Source organism: Odontesthes bonariensis, chromosome 22, assembly GCF_027942865.1.
Source record: "Odontesthes bonariensis isolate fOdoBon6 chromosome 22, fOdoBon6.hap1, whole genome shotgun sequence".
Classification (NCBI taxonomy): Eukaryota; Metazoa; Chordata; class Actinopteri; order Atheriniformes; family Atherinopsidae; genus Odontesthes; species Odontesthes bonariensis.
The window spans coordinates 12,272,705-12,300,577 of NC_134527.1; the positions used below are offsets into that span (position 1 = coordinate 12,272,705).

The 27,873-nt window shown below is 40.6% G+C and overlaps 1 protein-coding gene across 3 annotated transcripts; it reads left to right on the forward strand.

Moving 5' to 3' along the window:
• The first annotated feature begins 542 nt into the window (after window positions 1–542).
• On the forward strand, window positions 543–26,844 carry jak2a (Janus kinase 2a). 3 transcript variants are annotated; one of them, XM_075455644.1, is made up of 24 exons: window positions 543–872; window positions 7,309–7,583; window positions 10,171–10,294; window positions 10,441–10,561; window positions 11,597–11,742; window positions 12,883–13,177; window positions 13,312–13,431; window positions 13,975–14,132; window positions 14,238–14,349; window positions 15,279–15,465; window positions 16,427–16,548; window positions 17,965–18,099; window positions 18,232–18,319; window positions 19,380–19,507; window positions 19,720–19,858; window positions 20,061–20,212; window positions 20,635–20,785; window positions 20,939–21,072; window positions 21,584–21,773; window positions 22,719–22,843; window positions 22,947–23,119; window positions 25,809–25,926; window positions 26,143–26,256; window positions 26,380–26,844. In XM_075455644.1, the coding sequence occupies exons 2-24, from the start codon at window positions 7,337–7,339 to the stop codon at window positions 26,485–26,487; spliced, it is 3,387 nt and encodes a 1,128-aa protein (XP_075311759.1). In that variant the 5' UTR covers window positions 543–872; window positions 7,309–7,336; the 3' UTR covers window positions 26,488–26,844. The 3 variants fall into 3 exon arrangements, with proteins under 3 accessions (XP_075311759.1, XP_075311760.1, XP_075311761.1); XM_075455645.1 differs by having other exon boundaries at window positions 543–867; XM_075455646.1 differs by lacking the exons at window positions 543–872; window positions 7,309–7,583; window positions 10,171–10,294 and adding an exon at window positions 10,825–10,902 and having other exon boundaries at window positions 10,492–10,561.
• Window positions 26,845–27,873: the final 1,029 nt, after the last annotated feature.

Sequence of the window (27,873 nt, forward strand, 5' to 3'; positions counted from 1 at the left end):
GTTTGTTTGGCTTGGACCTTGGGCATGCATCGACAAGTGTGGTTTTCAGAGGTGCTCTTGTGCTAATAACCACACTGAATCAGCTGCAGAATCATTCTTTTTCTTATTGCAGAGCTGATATACTACCAGGTGAGTGCACTTTTAGATCTTTGATGTGACTGCCATGCGATTTAAATGGATGCATATACTATAGATGGTTAATTTTGCAGGCTAGTTTAGTTTCTAAATTCTCTGCAGAGCAGAAAGCTTATTAAGCCATAAGCCACTTTACTCAAGGAAGGAAAGGGAAGAAGGCATAGACGGAAGCAATATGTCAGGGCACAAGCAGGCTGTTGTCTTTGGGATTACAACATGCACCACCTCACGTTTCAGCACAAGATATCAAGTCTGTCCCTTGCTTCAAGCGCCCGGGGCTTACATTTCATCTGTTAAGTAACAGCTTTTGTGTTCAACGCGGAAGAACAGAAGAAAACTTGAGGCATCCTGCTCCGCCCCACCACCGCCGTCATCATAGTCGTACTGTAGTGACCCCCTCCCAAAACTGTCACAGTAAAGATAGTAGAACTGCTGTTGGTGTGCAGTTGTTGGTTTTTTGTTTTTGTTTTACTTAAATACAAGCACGTAGGGTAAGATTAAATAATATGCGTAAACGTAGAAAAGCCGTGGAGAATACGTGTGTGGCGACAGAATGGCAGCTGATGAGCAATTAAAGAAACAAGCGGTACTTATGTTCATAGCTGTTATGAACCGTTAGGTTTGTAGCTTAGCTAGCTAATGCCGCGAGCTCGTCCGAGTTGACTCTGCTGGACTACACATCGACCCGTGTTGACCTTCGGAGAATCGGACAGCCACAGCACATCGGAACAAGTTGAGTAAGTGTGTGTTTGTGATATTAGCTGTGACCCGAACACAGAATAGGCTTGATAACCAAGTTGAGTAGCTCTGTGATCTGTGTTAAAAAAAACAAAAAACTTGTTCGACTTCATTAAAGCAAACTATGTCAAGTTTTTTTTAGGTCGGATGACATTACTTTTGTTTACACTGTTAACAGCTGTACAAATAAAAAAGTGCAGAGCAAAAGACGAACACATCACTATTTAGTTAAAAAGTGTGTGAAAACACAAAGTTAGAAAGAATACTCTCATTAAGATCTAAGAATCAGAAATGACTCCGATGAGCACATCTATTTACACGTATTTATTTATTTATTTATTTATTTTACATTTCGAATTTATCATGAGCGATTCATATTTACTTTTACCTTATTGGGCATGACTATTTGGAGCCAATATACCATATTCAAGCAGAAAGCTCTCCAGTACATTCTGTGCACATGTTTAGAAATGTCACAAATCTCCCCATCAGATATAAGCAATATAACTCTTGTGACCATATTATGGTCTGCATGGTCATCTGTATAAAGCCAGTCACTTCAAGTTGATATCCAAAGCCTGATTGGCAAGTATCTGCATTCTGCTTTTGTTTTGATTTTTTTACTGGGAATGTTCTGACAAGAAATGGTGTGTCATATGTTTCGGTAAGTTTTCCACCCCGTGAGAGATGATGAATAATTGGTTTTAACCTATCAGAGAGCAGAGATTCCCCAAATGAATGTTCATCTTCTTTTCATGGGAGACTGCAGGTTACTGCACAGATGTATTACGGTGGTTAATTCTGAACTCAAGCGTCCACAAAGTGAACATGTGAATTGCCACTTTATGGTATTCACAGATAAACACATGAACTCCGATGGTGTGCTGCCTCATCTTAATGAATTACTGTGCTGTTGGAGAGAAAAACAACTGCCAAACATGTGGCCGCAGTGAGCCTTAGACATTGTAACAGTGATCACCTCAGCAAGAATAAAAGTCTAAGATGATCAAAATACAATGTTTAATCACCATCAGTGACAAACCTTATGTCGTCCTTGACTTCTGCGTGGACAGCCGCCATGGTAAATGAATTAAAAGGACTAAGCAACTTGGCACAGGAGACATAGATCTCTTAATTAGCTTACACAGCAGTGTAAACAGTAACTACTGTAACCCCACTTACCCAGCCTCTGAGAAGGATTCACAGAAATGCTTATGACAGAGTTTTGGTCTGCTTGCCACAACCTTTGGCGTCTCTCGTTCACAAAATAAATGACACTTTCGAGATGAGTATTGCATCATGTGAACTTTGTCTTAAATGTGCCATGATTTTCTTCAGTTTGGGCAGAGAGAGAGATTTGCAAGCGCTGTTGTAGTATCTTTTTGTGAAATGATATGAAAAGTTTTTCTGAGAAGATTAGTTTATGCCAAATGATGGTAACTGCCAGTATAAGTAATCACCAGTTGGTCAACCTTCGAGCACTATTTTGCCTCAGTTGTTTGAGTTCTATCTGGAGAACAAAAGCACACAGTTCACTGCATCTAAACTCATTCCAGCATATATTTGGCATTTGCATTGTGCCGTTAGTTACGTGATAATGTGGCTCTGTTCTGTGACTGTGGGCTCAGTCATTGGTAGGGGTCTAAATTAACAGTTCCAACAGAGACGTTTTGCTTTATAATACATCTTAATATAAAGCGGCGGTACAGTTAAACAGTACATTAACTACTTCTCTCCAAAGCGACCATCAGTTCTTGAGCACACAGCAATACTTTTTGATTTTTCACGAGGTGCCATCTCTTTAACCTGTCTCATACACTTTCAGCAAACAAGCTGAACAGCCTTCATGTTGTATTAGACTGTATTACTTTTATCAGGTACGCGCAATGTACTGGCTGCTGAGTGCGCTTTTAGTGCTTTGATGTTACTGTCATGTGATTCATGTTGACGCATATCCTATCGATGGTTGATTTTGCAAGCAAGTTTGCTTAATTCTCTTCAGAGTGGGCCATTTCCAGTTCAGGTATCACAATGTTGCTTGGTTTTTTTCCTCCAGTTCTTAGTGGGGAAGCTGTGTAGTTTGCAATGTTTTAATCATCCCTAACCAGTAATACTAATATGGATTCTTATTCTGACTGTATACCATCTTAAGGGAACCCCGGGGCTCAGGAAGTATGAAATTGTCAAGTTTATATTTATTGCAACAAGGCTATGCTTATCATATATCTGTTTAAGATTTGGACATGTTGTCTCAAAAATTAGATGTTTTCTCTAGAATGTTTCTGTTGTACGTGGGCAGAGTTGATTCATATGTCAAAGCACTTGGACCCGGTTTAGCGTTTCATATTTAGGTCTTTTCTGGAAGAACATTACCAGTGACACTGACATGTTGTGGGAAAAGTACATTATTCTTGCATCGGGGGTCATGTGTAACATTCTGATAACATCTTATTCAGGTCATAGAAGGAGATCAGCTGCTGCTGCGAGAGAAAAAGGACTTGACTGGTTTGAAATGGAGCATGAACAAGCAGCAAAGCGAAGGGTGTCTGTTTTGCTGTCACTGCAATCTATTCCACACTGTGGAAAGGCCCTGTGTATCCCTGATTTATTTATGTTAAGCAGCTTAAGTGATGTTGTCATGCGTGACTGAAAATCTACTCCCAACACATTTCAGTCAGTAACTTAAAGCTTTAATTTATCAGACACTTGTCTTTACAGGTCACATGTGGTTTTTGAGCGAGTAGGGGACATTCCTTTGCATCATTCTGACTCGTAGCTTATTAACAAAAATATTTCTGTCCCTTTGACTTAACCATAGCTGGCACTGTGTAAAAAACAAGCATCTGCACGTGCGCACACTCACTGTGCAGTAGGGAGAAGAAAAAGAAACGTGTGCCCGTGTGCTACTCATCTCACTTTCGTGACGTCATTCTTGTGGTCTCTTCTATGCATTTTGTCATGATGTTGTCTGCAAGATGTTTTTCAATATGCGAAAGGGTGGTAGAACATGTCACAGGGCTGGGTAATATATTTAAACAATTCCAATGTTTGTCCAGGACAATATTGAAATAGTTGTTGGATACGACGGAGTAATAATAAATGCCGGGGCGGGGTGGAACTGCTTTGATTTAACAGGGGCAGCCGCTGAACAGCTGGTTCTGAGTTAAGACTGTAAAGGTGTGTCGAGTTATTTGGAAGTGGCAGCATGTCAGATGTGTTGCTGCAGCTAAAGAAAGAACACCAAGGATTTGGAGCACTGTATGTGTCATCAACTGCCTTGTTTTTCTGGATCAACCTGTGTGAAAGACTTGGCGTCTGTTGGAGGAAATCAAACTGATTACATCTAGAAAAGCGAGGTTGACTGGTTGTCAAGACCAGGTTTGATCTGCTGAGCTGCAGTTGTTGTATAAAAGGAAGGTTTGCCCCTTTAATCTAACAAAGCAAATAAGATAAATATTGGAATCTAGTTAGAGGTCATGCAACTTAATTTCACTGTGAATGCCCGGTCATTTACTACCCTTGGTCTTTAATTTTGCTCAAAATGTTTGAATTTTAGATAACAGAACTCACATTTACAGCCAGATGTTGTTAGCTGAGCTGCAGATATTGGATTTGATTTTAATGAGAAAACCAAGTATGAATTATGTTTCTTTATAGTTCACATATAGAGAAAAAATGAAGGGTTAAATGATTTGTGCATTAGGCTGTCAGGCACACAGTGTAAAAAGTAACTGTCCAGAGTTTTTCGTCCTGTCTTCCCCTTCTGATAAATTTCTGGGCTTTTCCTTTCCTGTTCTTGTGAGTTCAGGTCAGAAGTTCAGAGCTGCCAATGTCTTAGGGCTGTGTTGGGCCAAATCAGACAAAGCCAAGTTACATTTTGTTTGGACTTCTTTATTTTATTTATTGTTTAGAATAAGTAAATAAGAAACTGCAGCTGGGAGCTTTAACAAAACCAGTATTCATACTTTGCAGACACTTGGGGAATCTTTGGCAGCACTTCTAATGTTGAGTCAATGTGGGTTGTATGTGTTAGCTCTGGACTTCTAGACAGTGAAACATTATGTTAGGAATGATGTGATGGTTCGGTTTGGCAAACATGAAACATTTGGTTTTGTAGCATAATGAAATAGTGAATGCTGATGTTATTGCTGAGTATATGCAGTAAGCACGGTTTCCACCATCCTAGCATGGAGACCTGTGGGTCCTTCACAGCTGCCATAAATGTCATTGTAGCTGCTTTTTGGTTATTCCACTAAGTTGCTCCAAGCTGAACAAAACTGCGATGATTTATATTTTGACTGCAAGCTGATAGCAGAGAAGAGTGCACAAAACACATGGCCAACCATTGGCAGATTGTTCCACTCTTCTCTCTGTTGTCAGTACTTAAACTGTACTGGAGCAGCTCTCGAGTCTTTTGTATCTTCAACCTTAACGTCTTCGATTTAGAGTTTAGTTTCACTCCTGGGTTTCTGTTTGTAGATTCAAGTGTCAAGTGTTAAGGATTTTCCTTGAGACAGGAACACATTCTTGACTATAACGTCTCTATGAAAATGTCAGACTAAATGGGCAAATATGGCAATATATTCCATATGCAGAATGGGCATATCTTTATGTGTGGCTTAGAGATACACCGATGCCGGGTCAACCAGGGCAGACACAGTGCGAGCTGAGCCTCCAGCTGATGAGCGCAGGGATACACGTGCACACAAATAGACTAACACAACTGGATACTGCAGTTGGGGATTGAATTATGCTGCATGTATTCATTCAATTTCCTTTTCAAATTCCCAATAAACCGGCCCTGCTCTTTCTCTCTTTCTGTTTCTTTTTAATGATGACTAATTGGGTCAGAAATTGTGACTGAAAATCTGCCCATGAAGACCACGAGATAACTCACGGTCGTTTAAAGCAATTACATTACAGCTTCCAACACAGTCAGATCTCCCAGTTTTTCAGAATAAACTTATTATTATTATTAATATTATTTAATTTTCCTCCAACAGGGAATTTAATCCCGACTGTTTTTTCAGTGGGAATTTCACTAGCAATTAGGCCTAGTATTATAACTGAGCAGTGATAAGGAGCAAAGTGGGGTTGTGCTGATAGCCATGAAGCCAGCTTGCACTGAGGACCTGATAAGACACATCAGAAACTGCTGTAACTCTGCCTGTAGCTTTGTGATAAACGTTTTTGGGTGTGTAAACACAGACAAAATGACGAGAGTGCTGCATTTTCCTTCATTCTTATACGTAGGCATGTGAGGCTAAAAACTATTACTGTATAGCTACTGTGTTGCTCATTCCTAAAGTCTTTCCCTGGCCATGAACTTTTTCTTTTTTTTCTCTTACCATTTAGTACCGCTACACATTCTCATACCACTAAACAGACACTTTAGCTGTTTACCATTTATGTTGCTATAGTCAGGCCTGCAAACTAGATTATGTGTGCCCAAAAAAAGCCCAAAGATATATTTAAAAAAATGTACAAGGCGTTGTACAAGCGTTCAGCATATAAATTCAGAAGAAGAATCTGTTGTTGCATGTATTTGACCAGAGCCTTTTATGGCCTTGTTGGAATGATCCTTTAACAGTACAGGACATATCCTTCTACAGTTACTATATCCCATAACTAGGGGTGGGAATCTTTGGGCACCTCACGATTCGATCACGATTCAGGGGCTATGATTCGATCATAAAACGATTATTGATGGGTCTTTAATTTATGTATATTGATGCACTTTTTCATAACATTTCTTTTTGTCTCACTGAATAAGCATTCATAACTTGCAATTTTGAAAAACAGTGCATTTGTTTGTTGGGATCATATTTCCCTGCACTACACCTTGAAAACGTCATAATAACGTGGCTCTCGTCCAGTTCGCTTCCATCGCCAACGTCGTAGAAGCCGAAATATTTCCACACGTCTGCTTTTCAATTAGAAGGAGCTGTTCAGATCTCACAGCAAGTTGGATAGCTGCAGTCAGCCATGTTTGTTTTCCTCCGTGCGGCGTGTCCGCTCCTGGAGCGCTCCCCATAGTGTCCCGGAGATGACGCGTACTGCGCCTCTTAGTTCCGCATTTTAGAACTGTCTGTATTACTTTATTTAAATAATCGTAATTTGGACGTTTGTGAATGGATTCAAAATCGTCCACGTCCGAATACTGATGCATCCACAACACTGTGACATAAAAAAACAACAGCTTGTTGCTGATCTGGTTCAAATTTGTTGTTTTAGATTCTGTGATTGTGAAAATGTTCTCTTTGGTTTCCTGATATATGTGTCGGCCACCGTTTTTTTTTTTTTATGTCGACATATTCAGATTTCAGCTTGGTAGATAACACAATGGTCAATTAAAGGGAATCCCTGACCTCTCTGTTTGCTCTCATTCTTTTTTGTTTAATTGGCTCCTAATTTTATTTCTCTTTCTTTTGACAGGTGTTTGTTTTTCTTTTTTAAGCAGCACATGGCCTGTATTCTGCTGACAGACATGGACCCGCCCTCTCCCAATCCAGCAACACATCTCAGTGGTCTTCTCTCAGTGGACCCTGACTCAGACCCCAAGCAGGAAATGGAGGCCACTTGTTTAACTATCCACCTTTACAACCCGGGGAAGGCTCGAGGCGGGACCAACTGTTCTGAAAACATGCTCACTTTTCCACCTGGAGAGTACGTGGCAGAGGAAATGTGCATCACTGCAGCAAAAGCCTGCGGTGAGTCACTTCAGTTCCCATTTGTCCGGGCATTCAAAACATCATTTTATTTAATCACCTGAAGTTCATTTATTGAGCAGATGTCAAAGCGTTTGCTTGATAGCGGCGAAACTAAAACAACTGAACATCTGTTTCATGCATCTGAAAACAAAGAGGAAAGAAACAAAGTAACACTATGTACTATGATCCTTTATCATGCTGCACTGTTTCATAGGCTGTTGATACGCCATGTTAAATTTGACTTAATAAATGTGTAGTTTGTCATGTTCACCGATGTTTGAAAGCCACATAACTGATTGCTCTTCCAACATTGTGAAGTTCTGCTTCACAATGTTGCTGGGATCACTTTGAAACAAGTCACAGGAGAATCTTGACTTGTTTTATTTTAACTTCATTAATGGTTGATTAAACCGTTTATTATATGCAGCTGTAGGATATAATAGCTACATTCGGTTTCACACTGGCATCTTTGCTGAGTTGAAAATGTTGCAACACTATTGTTTACAAGGTATCAGTGTGCATTGACATTTCATCATACCCATTCCCTCTCTGGTATGCACATGTCAATAGAAATGTGTGGGAACTCTAGCCTGAACTAATTCAGGTCGAGCAGTTGGTGTATTACCAGCCCTCGAATTACCAATCAGATTTAGTAAAACACGGTTAAGCACACTTCCAATCCACTCAAAGAAAGACATGTGTTTATACCACCACCAGCTCAGTGATTAAACTTTGATCATTCAAAGCATCCTGAGGAGTGTTAAAATGTATGCGTCAGCTTGTGGTGAAGACACTTTCTTCATGTTGCCGTTTCTGTTTACTTCGTATCCCATTTGTATTTCAAGAAGCTAGCTGTGCATGGCTGTTTTAGTTCAAACGTTGGGTGTTGGGAGATTAGCCCTAATCTCTGGGAAGATGCAAGTCCCCCCTGATGAGATAGTGTCAGTCAGACCAGAGGAGGCCTTTTTCTGGTGCCCTTTCAAAAGTATGTCAAGTTAAAGTGCTATTATTATGTTGTATGGACCATCCACCGGTCGGGAGTCACACATTTTTCTACATGCATTTAGTTTTCTTTTTAAAGCTTTTGTCTTATTTTTTTGCTGTTCGGCGTGTATTGTGTGGAAACGATAGCATTCAGCGTGCTCTCTCGCATTCTCTTGAAAACTCAGATTAGGAAGTCGGCTCTTTTTGTGTCTGTCTTTCTCACCTTCCACCCTCTATCTCTTTCTGCCACACACCCGTGCACCATCCATTCCCCTTAAGCTGGCAAATATACCTTTTTATATCAGTCCTCTTTTTAACCTTGACTCTTCTGTACCTTCTCATTTTCTACTTTCTCCCTCTTTGGATGTCTTTCACAGTCTCTTTCATGTTTTAACCACAGCTATACTGCAGGCATGGCACCTCTTTATGTGGCTTAGCTTTAGGATGTAAGTTATTGAACTGTCATAATATTTTGTCAAATTTGCTCGTGCGAGTGGCGTGAGCAGGATATATTGTTGTCACCATCACGATTTCACCCTCCGTGCAGTCATGCTTGATGTTACTTGACTTGGATAAAATTAATAATTTTTAGATATTAGTCATTTTTCCCACAGAATGTTAAACAGTTTGATATTATCAGGTGTTCTGTTACATAGTTGTAACCTTTGAATACTGTGCACTAGCCCGATCCAGAATGAAACTGTTTTCTTGTGTTCAGTTTCTTAAGAATTTGGTTTATTGATAAGTGATACAAGGTTGGACTCGTGCATCAACTTTGTTTGTACTTTGACTTTACTTCCCCTGTTGTGGTTGAGCACACTTCCTCTTTGGCAGCACCTCTGTCCCCATGGTGTTGCTTCACGACTGCAAGTGCTTCCTGCTGTAAGATGACATTTTCTCACTGATAATTCCACTTGACACAATTGATAACACACCTGAGCACAGAACGATGAACTGTGGAATTATAGGAAACAATATAAGACGACTGGGGTTGACGTTCAAGCAGAAGAAGGTTAGCAGGGACGCATCCTCAGATCATTGGCCTCTGTGCTTCGCCATCGCCTTTTAGGTATAAAAAACATGCGCCCTGTGCAGGGTTTTTACTACGTCACTGAAGGACGTAGATGCTGAGGTTGCAGCCCGGAGGTTGTGGGGGTTCTGTGGGGGTGGGTGGCTCTCCCATCCTTCTATGGTGTTTCAAAGAGGAGAATTGTAGGAAAACCACAAATAAAACCACAACTCTCTAAAGAACACTGAGCAAAAATTTGTTCCCATAAACTGGGGTGTGATAAAAATGTTTAGGGATTTCATTTTTAGACTTATAATGGCAGGGAAATCCCTCTCATGTGTATGACTGAATATCTTAATATTGACCAGATGCAAGTGATCTCATATCAGGGGGAAGTTGTTGTAATATGTGCAATTAAAGTGCTGAAGAGTCGCAGAAGGTTTTTCTCATTGCTATCATTCCTGAGAACTACATTTGAACATGCAATATGGCTTTGCCATGCCACAGTAAGATTGTCTGTGCTGTATTATTGTATAGTTAACATTAACTTCACGGTGTTGAGTGCTGAGATGATTTGTTTTATTATCTTTACAGAGATTAATCCCCTGTTCTCCAATTTGTTTGGCCTAATGAGGGAAAATGACCGGATTTGGTTTCCTCCTAATCACATCTTTAAACCGCATCACTCAGCCAGTGAGACACTGCACTTCAGAATCAGGTGAGAAATATATATATATATATATGTATATGTTGTATATATTGGTTTTTTTTCAGTACTGGAAAGCTATTTCCAGTATTTCAAGTTTTGGCTTTTAAACATTGATTTCTCTTAGTCAATTTTTTGTGGTCACCCATCTTGTCCAGATACTATTTTCCCGGCTGGTACAACAGCAGCAATTCAACCCACACCCATCGCTATGGCTTGTCCAAAGAGATGGAAAGTCCTGTAATGGATGATTGTGTCATGGCATACCTTTTTTCTCAGGTTAGTCTCAATTCTTTGCACATCCTTACACCAGCAGGTCAGTCACTCCCTCTGATGAGGGCACTCTGCATAAACATTCTGAAACTGTGTACATACGAGAGGACAACATCTCCAAGGCCATTGCCCTTTGCTAAAACAACAAAATACTTTCTCTGTCTTATTTTATTGGTAAAAATGTGATAAGAAAAACTGTTTGGTGGAGATAAAGTGTGTGCACTTCCCTGCCTCTCTGTGACTGCCAGTTTGCCTGTCTCCCATGTCAGCCCATTGTCTCGTATAGATGACAAAACAGGAAGTGGGGTGGTGAGGCAGTGTGTAACAAGCACAAATGGGGAACAAGGGTATGTCAGGGTCCCTCGTGTGTTTGCCTGTGTCTCTGCATACATATCTGTTGTGTGTGTACAAGTGTTGTAAATAGTTTCTGCTTTTTTTACTTTCTTGCCCACACGCTTGCTCAAATTTCAGACACATGTACACATTGCTGCTCGGCTTTGTTTTTATCTCTGCTGTCACATTGACAACACGTGTCTTGCGCAGCATGGTTGTTCTTTCGGACAAACATACAGTCTGTCTGCGACTTGCCAGGTCTATTGCAGGTGTTTATTTTTCCTTTTTCTAGGGGTCTTCAGTTGTCATCGTTTTTGATTTTGACATTTTGTTCAGCTAATTTAATGGTCTGCCTCCTTGATAGCTCAACTAACTGAATCATTAACCTGTGGGTATGTATAGTGGGTGAATATACTGTACCCCACACATTTAAATTATATCTTAAGGGTATGACTATTTTGTGTGATTGGTGACTCAATAATCTAATCTAACGCCTCAAATTTGGCTTATTTCATGTTTGTTTACAGGTTGAAAACTTTAAGTGAAGGATTTTAAGTTTTTCAGAAAACCTTATTCTACGTTGATAATTCATGCTTGTGAATCAAGTTAGTTGGTTTTACTTTGATATTTTCTTTGTGTTTATCCTCCTCCTCTCCCACTTTAATTAGTTTTTCTCCCACACATTTTTTTCCCTTTTACCTTATTCAGTGGCGTAGTGACTTTCTGAACGGCTGGGTTCATATTCCAGTGAGCCATGAAATTCAGGAGGAGTGTCTGGGTATGGCTGTGCTGGACATGATGAGGCTCGCCAAAGAGAGTGGTCAGTCACCAGTGGACATTTACAATGATACTAGGTAAAGTCCACTCCTCCACAAGACATAAACAGTATTGACCGAACAGAATATCACGTTATTTTGATTTTGTAATGTAAAAATGTATCCATTGTGTCACTTTGTAAAGCTGCTAATACTGAAAGAGGACTGAAAGAGGAATGAAATTGAATTTATTAAGGGGACAACAGACTTTCTGGTTGGAAGTTTGAAGAAGTGTATTCTAACCTTTTATAGAAGTCCAAGGGCTGGGGTTAAGAATAATGAATAATGCACCAACAGCGTCAGTGCACAGCATGGATGCTGTACCTTTAGATTAAGACTTTTAGTCTGACTTTGATTTCAAAAGAAGATATATACAATATATACAGTCTTAAACAAAGTGGCCATGATTGTGGATATGAATTCATTGTGACAAAGCATGCAAGGGACCCTTCCTTTGAATTAGTCTCTGATTCAATTTTAAGAGAAAACATCAAATTCAAATGGAACACAAGATTAATTCAATACTAATTAACTAAATGTTAAGAGTGGTTTTAGAAGATGGATAAGAACTTAAGTGATAAAAAAAAAAATGAATGCTGGACTTTGGATGTATTTATATCAATCAATCTCTTTTTTTAAACATTGAATACTAGTCTTGTGCTAGCAAACTGGGAGACATTTTCCACAAAAATGCCAGGTACTGATCACCTTTTCTGAGAACAAAAACATTCCAGGTAAAGCCAGTACAATATTTGTACACTCCACCTGGTTTATGTGCCTTTGCTGCTGATCTTTTAAAAAGTATTATTTGACAGCATTAGAAAACATGCGCACAAAAAAAGAAAATATTGATGATTAATCCCAGACAGTTTCAGATTCATGCACTTGGTGCACCCATTCTTACCTTTAAAGTGCGACATGCCAGCATATTGTGTTCTTTGTGATAAAGTTCGGTTGGAAATGGCTCTTAAATATTGCATCTTCAGCCACTTTGTCACTACTTGGAATTGTTTTTCTCTTTCACATCCAGTTTATCTTTAAGAGTGCCTATTTTTTGTTGTGAAGTGGACTGACGTGTTCATTGAGCTGACACTTCATCCCCTCCTCTTTGTTATTTCCATCTCCATCTCTGCACAAAACAAACACCCACGCCCCTTCCGACCACCTCCCCGCTTTTAGCTACAAATCTTTCCTGCCAAGATGCATGCGAAGCCGCATCCAGGAGTATAACCTGTTGACTCGGAAGAGGATCCGCTACCGCTTCAGAAGGTTCATCCAGCAGTTCAGCGAATGCAAGGCCACCGTTTGTAACCTCAAGCTCAAATACCTGATGAACCTGGAGATGCTCCTGCCCTCTCTCTACTCTGAGCGCTTTCAAGTCACTGACCTCTCCTCACGAGAGGTCACCATCGTTGTCATGGGCAACACAGGGATCCAGTGGTCTAAAGGGAAAGAGGAGACGGGAGGAGAGGAGGTGAGAACCTAGAGATTTGCTTGTGTTACCATGGGAATACGTTTGTTAATTTATCACAGTAGGATGGTATCTTGAGTAAAGAAAAACAAGATAAAAAGCAAACCACTATGCTTTACTTATTGTTTTGTCTTCAGGAGCTGCAGACATACTGTGATTTCCCAGAGGTGATTGACATCAGCATCAAACAGGGAAATAAGGAAGGCTCTGTAGAGAGTCGCATAGTTTCCCTCACCAGACAGGACCACCAGATACTGGTATAGTACATGCTTCTGCTACTACTACTACTAAAAATAATAATAATGATGCTGACAATTATTCAGTCCATGCCCTACTATTACTGGAAGATTAAAAAACGTATCTACTTTGCTTTATTCTAATTTAATTAATCTCATTGTCTTTAGTCTGGAAAACAACATTTAGAGAGATTAAAGCTCTCTACTCCATTCTGATCATTTTAGAGCTATGACCTCATGCATGTGCTACTGTGGTTAAGTTTATGCGGCACAATTTAAGCGCTTTTCTAAGGTTATTTTTTGCTTAAATAACTTTTTAGTTGAGTTGTGTGTTACCACGATTACATGAATTGAGTGAGACCACCAAGTTTTCTATTGTGTAATTAGTTCTACAGCCGCAGCTGCAGTTTAGTATGCTTTACTATTTGAGCTGATCACTTGACCAAGTCTACCTATTCTCATTTGTGACTTATGAATTACATAAATTAATAAATTGCTGTATTGTTCCACTGATATAAGATTAAAATAAGTATTTCTCTCCACATCTGTCTCCATACTACTAAGGAGCTGGAGTTTCATTCGCTCTCAGAGGCCCTGTCATTTGTATCATTAGTTGACGGATACAACCGACTAGTCGCCGATGCCCATCATTACTTGTGTAAAGAGATAGCCCCGCCAAGGCTTCTTGAGGGCATTCAGAGTTACTGCCATGGCCCTGTTTCGTGAGTATTACTCTCAAAATACAGCATATTACGCTAATGTTGTCAAGCAACCACATCCCCAGATCTTTCACACAACCTAAAGCACATTTGTCCCTTTGATCACAGGATGGAGTTCACAATTAGTAAGCTGCGTCGCTCGGGTAACTGCCAAGGCCTGTACATCCTTCGGTGCAGCCCCAGAGACTATGACAAATATTTCATGTCTTTTGTAGTTGGGGTAAGTATTGTTAATGTTTGACCCACATCAATAGGAAATACTGTGTTTCTCACATTACTCACAGGCAAGGTTGATTCAACACAGTCTATTTAGAGATTTGTCAGACCAGGACTACATAGAACCAGCAAAACTACTAGATTATCTCGCCAATTCCAGACTAATGTAAGGTCGTTGTGTAAGGAAGAAGTTTAAAGTTACATTAAAGTGATACTCCGGAGTAGATTCAACCTGGGGTCATTTGAACCGTGATATCCAGCCAAGTAGCCCACCCGCAGTTTTTTCGATATTGACTGAACATCAGCTGAGTTACTGAGTTATCCCGAATAGCTTCGTACAAGGGTTAATGGATCCTGGTCCGTATCTCCAAAATTACCACACTAAAATCACATGCCGTGACACCAAACTTCTACAGTAGTACAAATATGGTCTGTACTCACAAAGCGATGCATTTGGAAGTTTGAAAATAGTCTAGGAGTTTATTATTATCAACACAAGCCTAATAGCTTCTCTGCAGCTAAAGCTGCGTCGACGTCACTTCAGGGAGCTGGGAGCTTCAAAATAAGATGAAGGTTGATCTACTACTGTAGACAACAAAGCATATGCTATATTCTACATGTTTTTTTATGAATTTTTATGTTGTAGAGTTGTGAGGTTATTTTATCAATGGAGAAACTGAGCAGCCTTGCTTTGTTGTCTACAATAAATATGTCTTAAAATATTGTGCAGCATTTCAGCCACTAGAGGGAGCAGTGAGACATGATTTCCCCAAAAAGCAAAACTCCATCTATGTAACACTATAATGTGACCAGTTTTACCAACATTGACATGGACCTCAGTAATAGTAATGATCACAGAGTGTTATCTGTAGTACGTCAGAAATAATATTCATACATACAATCAGTTGGAATAACTTTCCTTTTGCTTTTCAGCATGAAACGATGGTGGACTACAAGCACTGTCAGATTGTGAAGACGGAGTCAGGGGAGTTCATTCTGAGTGGCGCCAAGAGGAGCTTTGGCTCACTCAGGGAACTTATGCATTGCTACCAGAAGGAGGCGCTTCGCACTGATGGGTACACGTTTCAGCTGACCAGGTGTTGCCCACCCAGTCCCAAAGGTCAGAGTTCAAATTCACGCAATGCGGTTCGAACTTTTTTGCCCATACTCCTCTGTTCTTCAGAGGGTCTCCTCTGAGAAACTGCAAACACTATTTCACATGGTTAAGCTGGTAAAATAGAAATAATTACATTATATTACAGTAATCTCAACCTGATAAATGCAACTGCATAATGAGTATTGATTAACCGGAGAGTAGGGCTTCAAGGTATTCCTTAAGGAATTTTTTAGTACAGTTAGTTCTTTATTTTGTCTACATTTATGGGTTTTTTTTTCTTTCCAAGATCTCTTAAGTGCATGCTGTCACTGATTAGCTAATCCAAGCTTCTCCTCCTATCAAACGCCTTGTTAAAAGAATCTGGAAGGATGTTGTTTTTATTTCCTTTTTAATTTTTCAATCAAGACAGCACACACGTGTGTAACTATGTGTTGTGTAGATCTCATCAGACGTGAGTAGACTTAAGCATCATGCAGTTCGATCGCGCTGATGAAAAAAAAAATGAAAGAAAAATAAGCATGTTGGAGCTTTTCTTCTTCAACATGCTACTTATCAAGTTCCTTGTGGTTTAGTTTCATCACCAAAAGGAAGCAGGCGCCAAATTGGCAAAGATAAATCCAAGTTTGGGTAAATGTTTGGTCATAGTAAGAGAAATTTAGCCATAGTAAATTAATAGGGTACAATCTACTTACGTAAATAAACTGCAACTCTGTAAACAGGCCATTTCTTATTACCTGTCAGCAAAAGATGACCATTATATCTTTAAAGGGATGATGCCGTAATGACTCAGTAAGCCAGTCAGTCACCAAATTTCCATTTCTCAGAACAGTTTTTCTGTAAAACACATTTCTACATAAAAAAAAAAAAAAAAAACAAATAAAAACTTGATTTGCACTGATCTTTCATTTATGTGTATATCTAAAAATGTTGACTGATCCTGAGCCCTGCCCATTTGTCTGTTCAGACAAATCCAACCTGCTGGTGTGCAGAAACAATCAAGGGGCAGAGGTTCCCCTTTCTCTCTCGCTGCACAAACACATCAGCCAGATGGTCTTCCACAAGATCCGCAAAGAGGACCTCAACATCGTAAGACAACACCTCGTGACTTTTTCTTAGCTTTTCTTATGAGCACACAAACGTACATAACCATGTCTTCTCAGGGAATCATGACTTCTGTATTTTGCATTAGGGCGCAGGATTAAATTAGAGGTGTGTTATTTTCTGTACATTCTCAATGTATTTTTGTTTAAAGCATCAGAGACCTGGACGCAGACCTGGTTTAGACAAAATAGTGTAGTTCATTTAAAGCTCTCTGGTATGAGACTCCTGTTGGACGATTGAACTTGACACCATTAACAGTAGCCCCTTTCACACTGAGGAATAACCCGCGTTTAATCCGCGAATTTAGCGTGTCCGCTGTTGCGTTCACACTGACGACCCGGGCTGCCGTGTCAACTCGACTCGCCTTTCGACCGGCGTCGGACCCTAGTCTTTTTGCCGAGCCGAGTCGAGTTTGGTGTGCATGCAATTGACGCGGGTCGGACCTGGGCGTGACGTGAGGAGTTTAAAAGACAGAATGGACAGCTGATTCAGAACAACAGCGACAGGTGAGGACAAGTTTTACTCTGTTTTAGCCGACATCAAGTTCGAGACATTTTTGAAGATGGCCAACTCGGGAGACAAGGAGGTCCGCGTGCTCCTCAGCCTCCGAGCAGAGGACGTTATTTACCGCCACATTTCGGGGACTATAGTGCTCTTGTATTCTCCGCATATGTTCTTCGGCGGCATCCCACGTTGTGACCATCCACACCCCGTAAAATTACATCTCCATGAACTGCATATACAATTGCAAAAACGAGTCCTCAAGGTGTATTTAACCCTACCTCCGACGCATGGCTTGTGCCTACGTCATTGTACACGCCCAGCATTTTATGTGTTTCGTGTGACGCTCTGCCACTAGGCAACGCCCCCTGAACTCGGCTTCAGGCGACACGGGTCACCAACACGCCAAGCGTTCACATTGCTCGACGCGGGTTGAAGGTGCAATTTGTACCCGCTAAGGTAGCGGGTCGCAGTGTGAAAGGGGCTAGAGAGACTTTGACTCTGTATGGCGGATGTGATGCAGGAAAAAGGCAGTGGCTGTTTCAGTACCTCAGGGCGCTCTTATGAATTACTGTGTTGTGTCCTTATTCATTGTTTAGCAGATGAAAGCGCTTTTGTTTTTTTAACTGCCGGTTTTAAAGGTCAGCTTTACGAAGTTTTGGCAATGCTTTGGCGTGCCATCCTATTAATACCATGTTCCAGTAAAGGCTGGGTCCAGGACTCGCTGAAAGAAGGCGGCGAACGTTGCAAACATAGGTGCCAATTTCATCAGAGTGCCGTCTCTTTGGGAAAAGGGTTTATTGGGGTGCTAAGCTTTTCCATTTGGTCCAAAGTCAGAAAAATGCACTCTGTCTTTCTCCTGATGTAGTCTCATGGCAGTACAATAAAACTGTGTTTCAGAGAGAAAGTTTGGGCCAAGGAACATTTACCAAGATCTTTTGCGGTGTGAGGAAGGAGAGGGGAGACTACGGAGAGATACACCAGATGGACGTTGTTATCAAGATACTGGACAAGGCTCACCGCAATTATTCAGAGGTTGGCCTGTTTATTGAATGAATGACCCAGAGACAGTGGATTGAAGAAGAAACAGAAAAAAAAAAGATTACTGTGAGAAATGTGAATAGGCTCAAATTAAAATTCTCTTCTGTCATTTTTTCTTCCTCACAGTCATTCTTTGAGGCAGCCAGCATGATGAGCCAGCTCTCCCACAAGCACTTGCTCCTTAACTATGGCGTCTGTGTTTGTGGCGATGAGAGTAAGTGCGCAGCACACAAACCCATTCGACTTGGCAGTAACTGTCACAAAGGCAGGGACTGTGGTTACACTCAAAAAATGGAAAGTTACAATGTGCAGATGAAATGAAAAGACCAAACTAATGTTTGATTATTGAATGTTAAGAATTGAACTTTATGAGTCTCTTGAAGAGAGGAGGAGAGCGGTCACTCTAAAAACAACTGTTTCAAGAGGATTAACACAAACCATCTTCAAATCCCTGCAGGAAACTGAGACAATCAGACAGAGGGCATAAACTTGGCCCTGTCCCATTCTGACTTCATAAAATCCTTTGAAGCAGCCAGCCACTAAGAGCCAGTGCTGTCTTTATCCTTTCTCTGGGAACCCTTTACCTTTTCCTGCATGTCGGGAGATAGTTAACAGGAAAGATAAAAACAGGATTGTAAAGAAATAAGAAAAAAACTGCACATTTTACAGTGCTGTGCAGATCATTTTATGGCCTTTTCAAGTTTCACACGGTTTCTGTTCGAGAAATGTATTCAGTAACAGTTTATCAGTAATAAAGCAGTGACAGCAGCTTTGAAGGATTCATAGGGATGATCTTAGACACCTGGAACAACTTCACTTTGGATGTTTATCTCATTCTTCTTTGAGAATCATTCAAGCTCCACAAGGTTGGATGAAGAGTTTTTAAAAAACACAGCCATTCTCTGGTCCCTCAAGAGATGCCCTCCTGTTGTGGTATGGATTGTGGCTGGGTCACTCCAGTACCTTCTACAGAGTTTTCTTGATGTCCTCTAAGTTGTTTTCTTATTGAAAGGCAAATCCTCGTCCCAGATTGAGATCCTGAGCACTCTTTCTTTCCATCTATGACTGAGTGGACCAAAGTGTGCCAAACTCTAAATATTCAGTTAAGCACATGTGAAAGAAGTTGTGAAGCTCTCAAGGACCACAGATAAAAGAATAATGCACCAGATCTCAGATGTCTAATTTTTACATTCTACAATTTTTACTGTAGAAAAACAAAAATAGATAACGAACAATTTAAAATAACAGCACTTCCCTCTTCATCTCCGTGTCAGACATGATGGTGCAGGAATACGGAAAGTTTGGGTCGCTGGACATCTACCTGAAAAAGAATAAAACTTCTGTTAACATCACCTGGAAGCTAGAAGTGGCCAAGCAGCTCGCTTGGGCTATGCATTACCTGGTAAGACCTAAATCAGTTCAATTCAGCCTGGTGCATACAGAACTTTTAGTTTTATGTTGCAGACACATTTACACATACTGAAATTAAAAAAAAGAAAACAAAGTCCCCTAACCTATGAATAAAAGTATTTGAGCCTTTTCTCTTATTTTTGAGCATAATAAGACATTTCTTACAGCATGAAAATATATGTCTTTGTCATACCATACATACAGGAAGACAAAAACATCATTCATGGAAATGTTTGTGCCAAGAACGTTCTTCTGATCAGGGAGGAGGATCGGAAAACGGGCAGCTTGCCTTTTATCAAGCTCAGTGACCCCGGTATCAGCATCACGGTGCTGCCCAGAGAAGGTGAGAAACACAGTACTGTGACATACTGAAAGCTTGTACGTCATGAGTGTGTGATGCCATGAAGGAATAAAATTCACCGACTCGGGGTTTCGCACCAGTGTGATTATCTGTTACCTACATGGACACAATGTGGTCATCTTTGCTTTCTGTTTCTCTATATTCCTATTAACTCCTCTTTCTTTTTTATCAATCTGTCCCATAGTTCTGGTGGAGCGTATCCCCTGGGTGCCCCCTGAGTGCATTGAAAACTCTGAAAATCTGAGTTTAGCCACAGACAAGTGGGGCTTTGGGACCACCCTTTGGGAGATCTGCATTGGGGGAGACAAACCGCTCAGCACCTTGGACAGCTCAAAGGTCACACAACCCAAAGAAAGCGTTGCTTAAAGATGAATGAGTGTTGTTTAATATTTAAAACAACAAACAGATTTAGGTGTCATTTTATACACTAAGTTTTGTTAAAGTTTAAAGAATGACATATCATGTCTATTACAGAGGTTTAGATTTTTAATTACACAAACTGGTTGCTGCCTGCAGATACTGTAGAGATTTGGGATTGGTGTCAAATTCTTTGGCCAAAAATCTGAAAAAGAAGAAGCACATTAATTTTGAACGGGTGTGTTTTTGTTGTAAAATTGGAAGTACAGCAGATACAACGGACGAATATCTAGGGATTTAATGTCTGCAAACGGTGTAACCTTTTTGCCCAGAACATTCGATCATTTTCTAACCCAAGTTGAAAGCATGCAGGTTGTTAATTTTGTTCCATCCATGTGCAGAAGTATCTGTTCTATGAGGACAGACATCAGCTGCCAGCTCCCAAATGGACAGAGCTTGCCAATTTGATAAACAACTGTATGGACTACGAGCCTTTGCACCGGCCCTCTTTCAGAGCAATAATCAGAGATCTCAACAGTCTGTTCACTCCAGGTAGAAACACAAATAAACCACGTAACCTTCTGTCAGAGCCACAGTTTAAGGCCACAACTTCACACTGTGCAGATTATCCCGATGTATTATACCCCACACCCACATTTGTCATTGAGGATTCTAGGCAAATTATTTTTCAATTTGACGTTGTAGACTATGAGCTGCTGGTGGAGAGTGACATGGTGCCCAACAGGACACGAGGCTTTGGCTTCCCGTGGGCTGCTGAGAGCCAGGAGCCTGCCCAGTTTGAGGAGAGGCACCTCATCTTCCTCAAGCAGCTTGGCAAAGTAAGACCGACACACACACACTCACACTCTGTAGATACAGTTCCTGTCAAAATCCTGGACACAAACTATAGAGATAAAATGCTTTCAGTATCATATCTTTATATCTTCTTAATCTGACACAATACAAACATTTATAAATGAATTACACAGACTTTAACTGGATAAGACAAATGACTAAAATCCGTTGATAATTCGCCATCTCCTGAGAAGATTCTTGCCTCTGTCTATCTGTTTATGACGTTAATGGTTGTTGGAAATGCGTTTTCGGACAAATTATGATGTACAGTGGCGAAAAATGAGATCTCCATGATTAATCATCAGTTTCCATTGTCATAGGAGATATTCTCGTGATATTTTCCGTCCACATTTAAAGTACAAACAGCACTGTTTGATATGAAAGAACATTTTTCTGTCGAGTTCTTTTTCCTGTTAAATCAGCGGCTCATTGATACAGGAAAGAGGCACGATGGCACCATGTATCTGAGTCTGTTCGCCCTCTGTCCCCACACAGGGAAACTTTGGCAGCGTGGAGATGTGCCGGTACGACCCCCTGCAGGACAGCACAGGGGAGGTGGTGGCTGTGAAGAAACTGCAGCACAGTACAGCCGAGCACCTCAGGGACTTTGAGCGGGAAATTGAGATCCTGAAATCTCTTCATCATGAAAACATTGTTAAATACAAAGGAGTGTGCTACAGCGCAGGTATGAATGTCTTTTCCTGGCGTAATATGACACTGTTTCAAAATCCTGAAGAGTTTGATGATTTATTCTGCTGCCTGTCCGCTCCCCCTCAAATCTAGTTAACCTTGAGTTGAGGTACATAAAACAACATTTGCTCTATACTCTTACAGTATATATACTTTGTACAGTGATTTCAAGTGATTCATGCCGGTTGTGTTGTACGTCACATTCTCCAACTGGAGCTTTGGACCGCCCACAGGGTCTCGATATAGTGTTTATGGAAAGTTTTCAGACCCTTGCAGGTTTCTTACATTTTGTTATGGGGCAGTGTTGCTGTTGAAATGTGCTTTGACAAAACATTGAACCCCAAGTTCTGATGCCACTGATGTGCAAGTCTCAATGAGTGGATAGAAAACAGTGCTTCTTTGAACCTAGCTCAGGCTATAGGTGTTGTATAGGTTCAGACCATTCACCAGTCCACACTTCACTCAATATTTTGGTAAAGAAACTTTGACCAGAAAGATCCCACAAGCTTGGCAATAGTTAGTCAAATAGTTCAATATTTTTTCATTGGATCAGACAATTTAGCTTCTTGTGGTCTGAAAGTCATTCTGGTGCCTTTTGGAAAAATTCCCAGCAGGCTGTCCACATGCCTTTTAAATCAAATCAAATTGATCTATTAAGCACGTTTTAAAACAAACACAGTTAATCAGTGCTGCACACAACATTAACACACAAGAAAAAGCACAAGAGAGAACACAAACAAATTAAAACCTCGTTTTTTGCTTTCTTTATTCATGCCAATGATACAACCAGCTGTCCTGAGCTCGTTTACCCTGCAGCTGTTTGTCTTGCATTGTGTTTTCCACACACTTACTGGCTTGGGTGTCAGTGATCTGAGTCTGTATTTTCTCACAAACAACACTTTTGGCGAGACATCCGTACTTAACTTTCTTCTGTCTGCAGGACGAAGGAACCTCCGGCTGATCATGGAATATCTCCCCTTTGGCAGCTTGAGAGACTATCTCATCAAACACAAAGACCACTTTGATTCCAAGAAACTGCTGCACTATGCGTCCCAGATTTGCAAGGTAACATCAAACAACATTTTTTCTGGACATATGGGGGAAACAGTTGCACAGCTTCTCCTGGAATCATTTCCTTCAGTAGTAGTAACACACAGACTTCTTTCAGGGTATGGACTACCTTGGCACTAAGCGTTACATTCACAGAGACCTGGCCACAAGAAACATTCTGGTGGAGAGTGAGATGAGGGTTAAGATCGGTGATTTTGGCCTGACCAAGGTGCTGCCGCAGGACAAAGACTACTACACTGTCAGGGAGCCTGGGGAAAGCCCCATCTTTTGGTGAGGATCACACTGCCCGCTCAAACTAATTTTCAAGCTTTCCTTTTGAAGATAAAGAATATACACTTTTGGTGTTTCTGACTGGCTTTCCTATAGTCTTAGTCTGTATAGTAACCTTTTGTGTCTCATCTTTAAACACATGTGCAGCGCTGTGCAAAAGTCTTTCAAAGTTTTTCTTTCTTTCATTCATTTTCAGTCTAGTCCTTGTACCTGATCATTGTTTTAGGGACCTAATGTACCGAATGCAAGCGATTAACCAGTGGCACTGACAACTTAGCAACAAACCAATTTAAAACTGCAAATTAGACGTTTTTGTTACCAGCAGTCTGTCACAAAGACACATAATTTGTTCCTGTTGAAGCTGAAAATTTGGCATATCTCAGCACGGCGTGCAATGTGTTCAAATATCTTGGGAAATCTGATACATATCAATACATCTGACCCTTAAGCTGATCCATCCACTGTTCACTGAAGGTGGCTGTCAACAAACCATTCTTCAGAAAGGGAAACGGGAGGAAAAGCTGACAAATGAAATGATACAAGAACTGGACTAAAATGAACGGCAATGGTTCTCATGGAGTGATGAATCTCGATTTGAAACCTACAACCGTGAGTGTGCAGAGCCATCAGTAAAACATGGTGGGGGCTCTGTCGTGGGTTGGGGCTGCATATCAGCCAGTGCTGTTAGGCAGTAAGGTGATGCAAAGCGTCTCATTGGCAGCGGCTTCATTTTTCAGCATGACAATTGTACTTCACATAAAATATATGATAAATAGTGACAAAAATGCACATTACAAATAAGAAAAAGTGATTTTAGATAGTCTTTGGCCTCTCTGTGGCTCATACGCATTCATCGCTGTTGAGATTAATGCTCAAAACATTTCTAACAAATTTTACTAAGCCCTTTTCTGTTTGTCACACCAAGGTTGCTAACATCAAGAAAAACACCCTCTTATACTTTTTGCTGTTGGCATGAAATGTCCATTTATCATCCTAGAAGGTGCCCGAATATTTGCGCTGACTTGCAGTTTCCACGGCTGCGCCACTGATGAGAGTCGGTGCAGTCAGTCAGCATCTCTTTTTGTTTTTGAGACATAAAGTTGTAAATATGAGTCCTCATACCGTGTAATAAAACTGTCAAAGACTGGGACCATGGTTCACCTCATGATACTGTGGGAGACTGAAAATCATAGAGTCAGCCACTTATTTACTTATGAGCGTACCAGGATAGAAAAACACAAAAATAAGAGCAGTAAAAATCATGAATTGGCGGCTGGCCATATATGAACCCAAACCTCAACATTATTGAGAAGTGTGGGATCTTCTGGACAGAAAACAGAACAATAAGCAGAATGTCTGGAGAACTATTCCCGAGCACTGATTTTTGGATGTTGGCTGCTTTTGCTGAAGGTGGCTTTGGTTCATCTTTAAAATTAGGCGCTCTTTTTTCTGCTTGAATTAGGGTTGCTATCGTCCATCGTCATTTATGACCCACCATCACGATGGATGGTAACTATCGTGATGCCACGCCCACTTTTATTTTTTTATTTATTTTTATCAAACCGAAACACAATGGCTATGGCATTTACCTTTTTTTTTTTTTTTTTTTTTTTTACTGCAAAAGCTTTAAAATAATTCGTCATGCACTTCACTATAGGCCTATGATATCACAGCAGAACACCAAAAGAAAAGAATAATAAAAATATAAGCGCAAGAAAAATAATAAAACCAACAAACATAAAGCATGACTTGCCTGTACCGAAACTCGCTAAACTGTAATAACTTAAAAGGTTAAGAGGGCCGACACGGGTGCAGCCTATTCCAACATATTTACACGTCAATGTTTCTGGCCAAAAAAAACAACATATTGACCTTGTCTAGCTTTAATAAGCTGTGGACTGGCGTGACCACACTGCCTGCGGTGCTGAAAACTCTTTCCGAAGGCGTGCTGGTAGCGCATATGCAGAGATACTTCCTAGCGATTTTTGCCATCAAAGGAAACCTGCTCTGGTTACTTTCTCTGGTTACTTCCCATAGTTTGGGAAAGTTTCCAAATGCCTAAATGCACTGAGTTGCGGCCATGCGATCAGCTGTTTGTGTTAACGAGCGGAGCAGCTGAACAGCCGGATAGTGACATTCTGGCACGGGCCATTCAAACGCAATGGAAGGATGTTTTTTTCCCCCTTACAGCTAAAGCCTGGGAAGTCTGGGTAGAATCATCACCATGTAGCTTATATACTACCATTTTATTATTATTATTTTATCATAATTTTATTATTATTATTAGATCATGAGTCGTAGCCACCCAACCCCCCCCCCCGACGACGATGATATCATCGTTCATCACGATGTTTCACTGTAAACATCGTCTTATGCCAATTAAGAAGACATCGCCCAACCCTAGCTTGAATAATTCAGAGGTCAGATTTAAGTAACAAAACAAATCATTTCTGTTGTTTAAGACTACTTTAAAAGATTACAAGAACGTTTGACCCCTTGCAAGCAAAACAAAAATAAATGAAGAGTAGCTGAAGACTTTTGCACAGTACTGCAGCAGAGATGTGTTTCTGCTCTGTCAGGCCTTTATCCTCGGTAACTAGGCTTTAATATCCAGTGCTGTGTAAAACAATGTGTGAAGCCCGATGTTTACCTATGAACTTCGTATGTAATTTGCTGTCGTGTTTTCCAGGTATGCACCAGAGTCTCTGACAGAGAGTAAGTTCTCAGTGGCCTCAGACGTTTGGAGCTTCGGCGTTGTCCTCTACGAACTCTTCACCTGCAGTGACAAGAACTGCAGCCCACCAGCGGTACAGCACCCCCCCCACTTTGTTAAACGGCTGGTTTTTATTTTCAACAATTTGACTCGTCTCTCGAGTTGCCGTTTTCCCAGTTCTTACTTCCTTGTCAGTTGTTACAGTAGCTCGACTGAGCTTGGGAGCTGAGCACTGTGACTTCTTGCAAACATAGGAACATTGTTGTTTTTCAGGCTCTTAGTTTTTACCCATCTGCATTCTCTGTTGCAGGTGTTCATGGAGAAGATGGGAAACGAAAAGCAGGGCCAGATGATTGTCTACCATTTGATTGACCTGCTGAAACAGGGCTACAGGCTGCCTGCTCCTGATAATTGTCTAAAGGAGGTCAGTAACTCTATTTATACCACACAAGTGTAGCTCTTTATTTCCCCTTACTGTGGCTCACATCTGTGCGACCTGTTTCATTGACCTCTTCCGCATTATTTGTTCTTGCTTTTGCTTCCTTAGATCCACAAGATAATGACAGAGTGCTGGGGCAGTGACCCGGGACTGCGGCCGACATTCAAGACCTTAACTCAGCGCGTGGAGATTGTACGAGACAGCAGGGATGCTTGAGCGCCCGATGATTTCTTAAACTTTGACCCGTTGGTGTTGACTTGCGTCACAGACAGATGAGTTGCCTGGCTTAACTTTAGCGGTTTGGAGTTGAAATGATGGTGATGTTCACTCTTTGAGGAAGCCCAGTCGCTTCTTTCTGTGCGCCCAGGAAGTATGCAAAAAAAAATTGACGAATGACTACACTACAGCCAACTCCAAAACCAAAGATGATTTCTGATGACTTCGAGACATTTTCTGTGTTTTGACGAGCGATCTTCTGCTACAGCGAGCAACAAGGACGTTACTGTGTACTTTTGTTGTTGTAAACTTAAAAATTTGTCTTTGCAAATTAAAAAAAAAAAAAAAAAGCCCAAATCACGAGGAGACCTCCCTGCGCCAAGTTGGCCTCAACTCAGCCCCACGGCCCTCGCACTGTCTCGTTTGATCTTTTAAGGCCGATGAGGACCCTTCACGATGAGCTCTGTTTGTACAGTGGACACCTGTGAGCTGGTGAAGCAACAAGAAAAACATCCTTATTTGTTCTTTGAGTGGTTCCCGTTTGCTAAAAGTTCTCCCCGCGAGGACTTCCTTTTTACATGTTTACATCATTTTATGTAATCTGGAATCTGTTTGAGAGCTGGGTATAGCTTACGGCAGTGTGCCGTTATGAAGCCAGATGTTTTTTTTGTAATTTACAGGTATGTATTTTATTGAATGCAGTATAAAATGTTGAATGTTACAAGGCTACTCTGTCTGCCTGCAAAAAAAAAAAGGGGTGCCTTCATATTGTTGCAAGCAACAGTTTTATTTAAAGTTTCACTTGATATTTGTATGTATATGTGCATTACATTATTGACCATGAATGTATCTGTGGTCCAATTTTTATTTTTTCCAATTTAATTGTTAACGTTCCAGATGTCAATGACCGTAGGAGAGTGGCCGGTCACTATTTGTGATCTGAGTAAAGGCTTGCGAGACCAAACTCAGTATTTAAGCACGAGTATTTAACTGGAATTGTTCAAGGCAATACAAACACACACAATAATATAAAAAAAAGGATACCTGGAGATATTTATCGGTGCTCCCTGATTTAAGTTGTAGTGATCCAGCTACTTCTATTTCAATGTGTTTTCAGTGCCTTTTCTTTATCGGTGTTTGTCTTATGTGAAAAAAAGAAGGAAAAACAACTGCCAAGCCAAAGTGTGTGAAATGTGATAGAGAGGTATAAAATGAGAGCCCATTAATGTCTGAATTACTTGCTGAAAAATTGTGAAATAGGGCATTTTTTGTTTGTTTTTTTTTACTCTTACAACTATTATAGTGATGAATGTGTTTTGCTGTGTGGCCTCAAGTATGATTATTTGAGAGATAAACATAATTTTATGTCCAAAGATCTTGATTAAA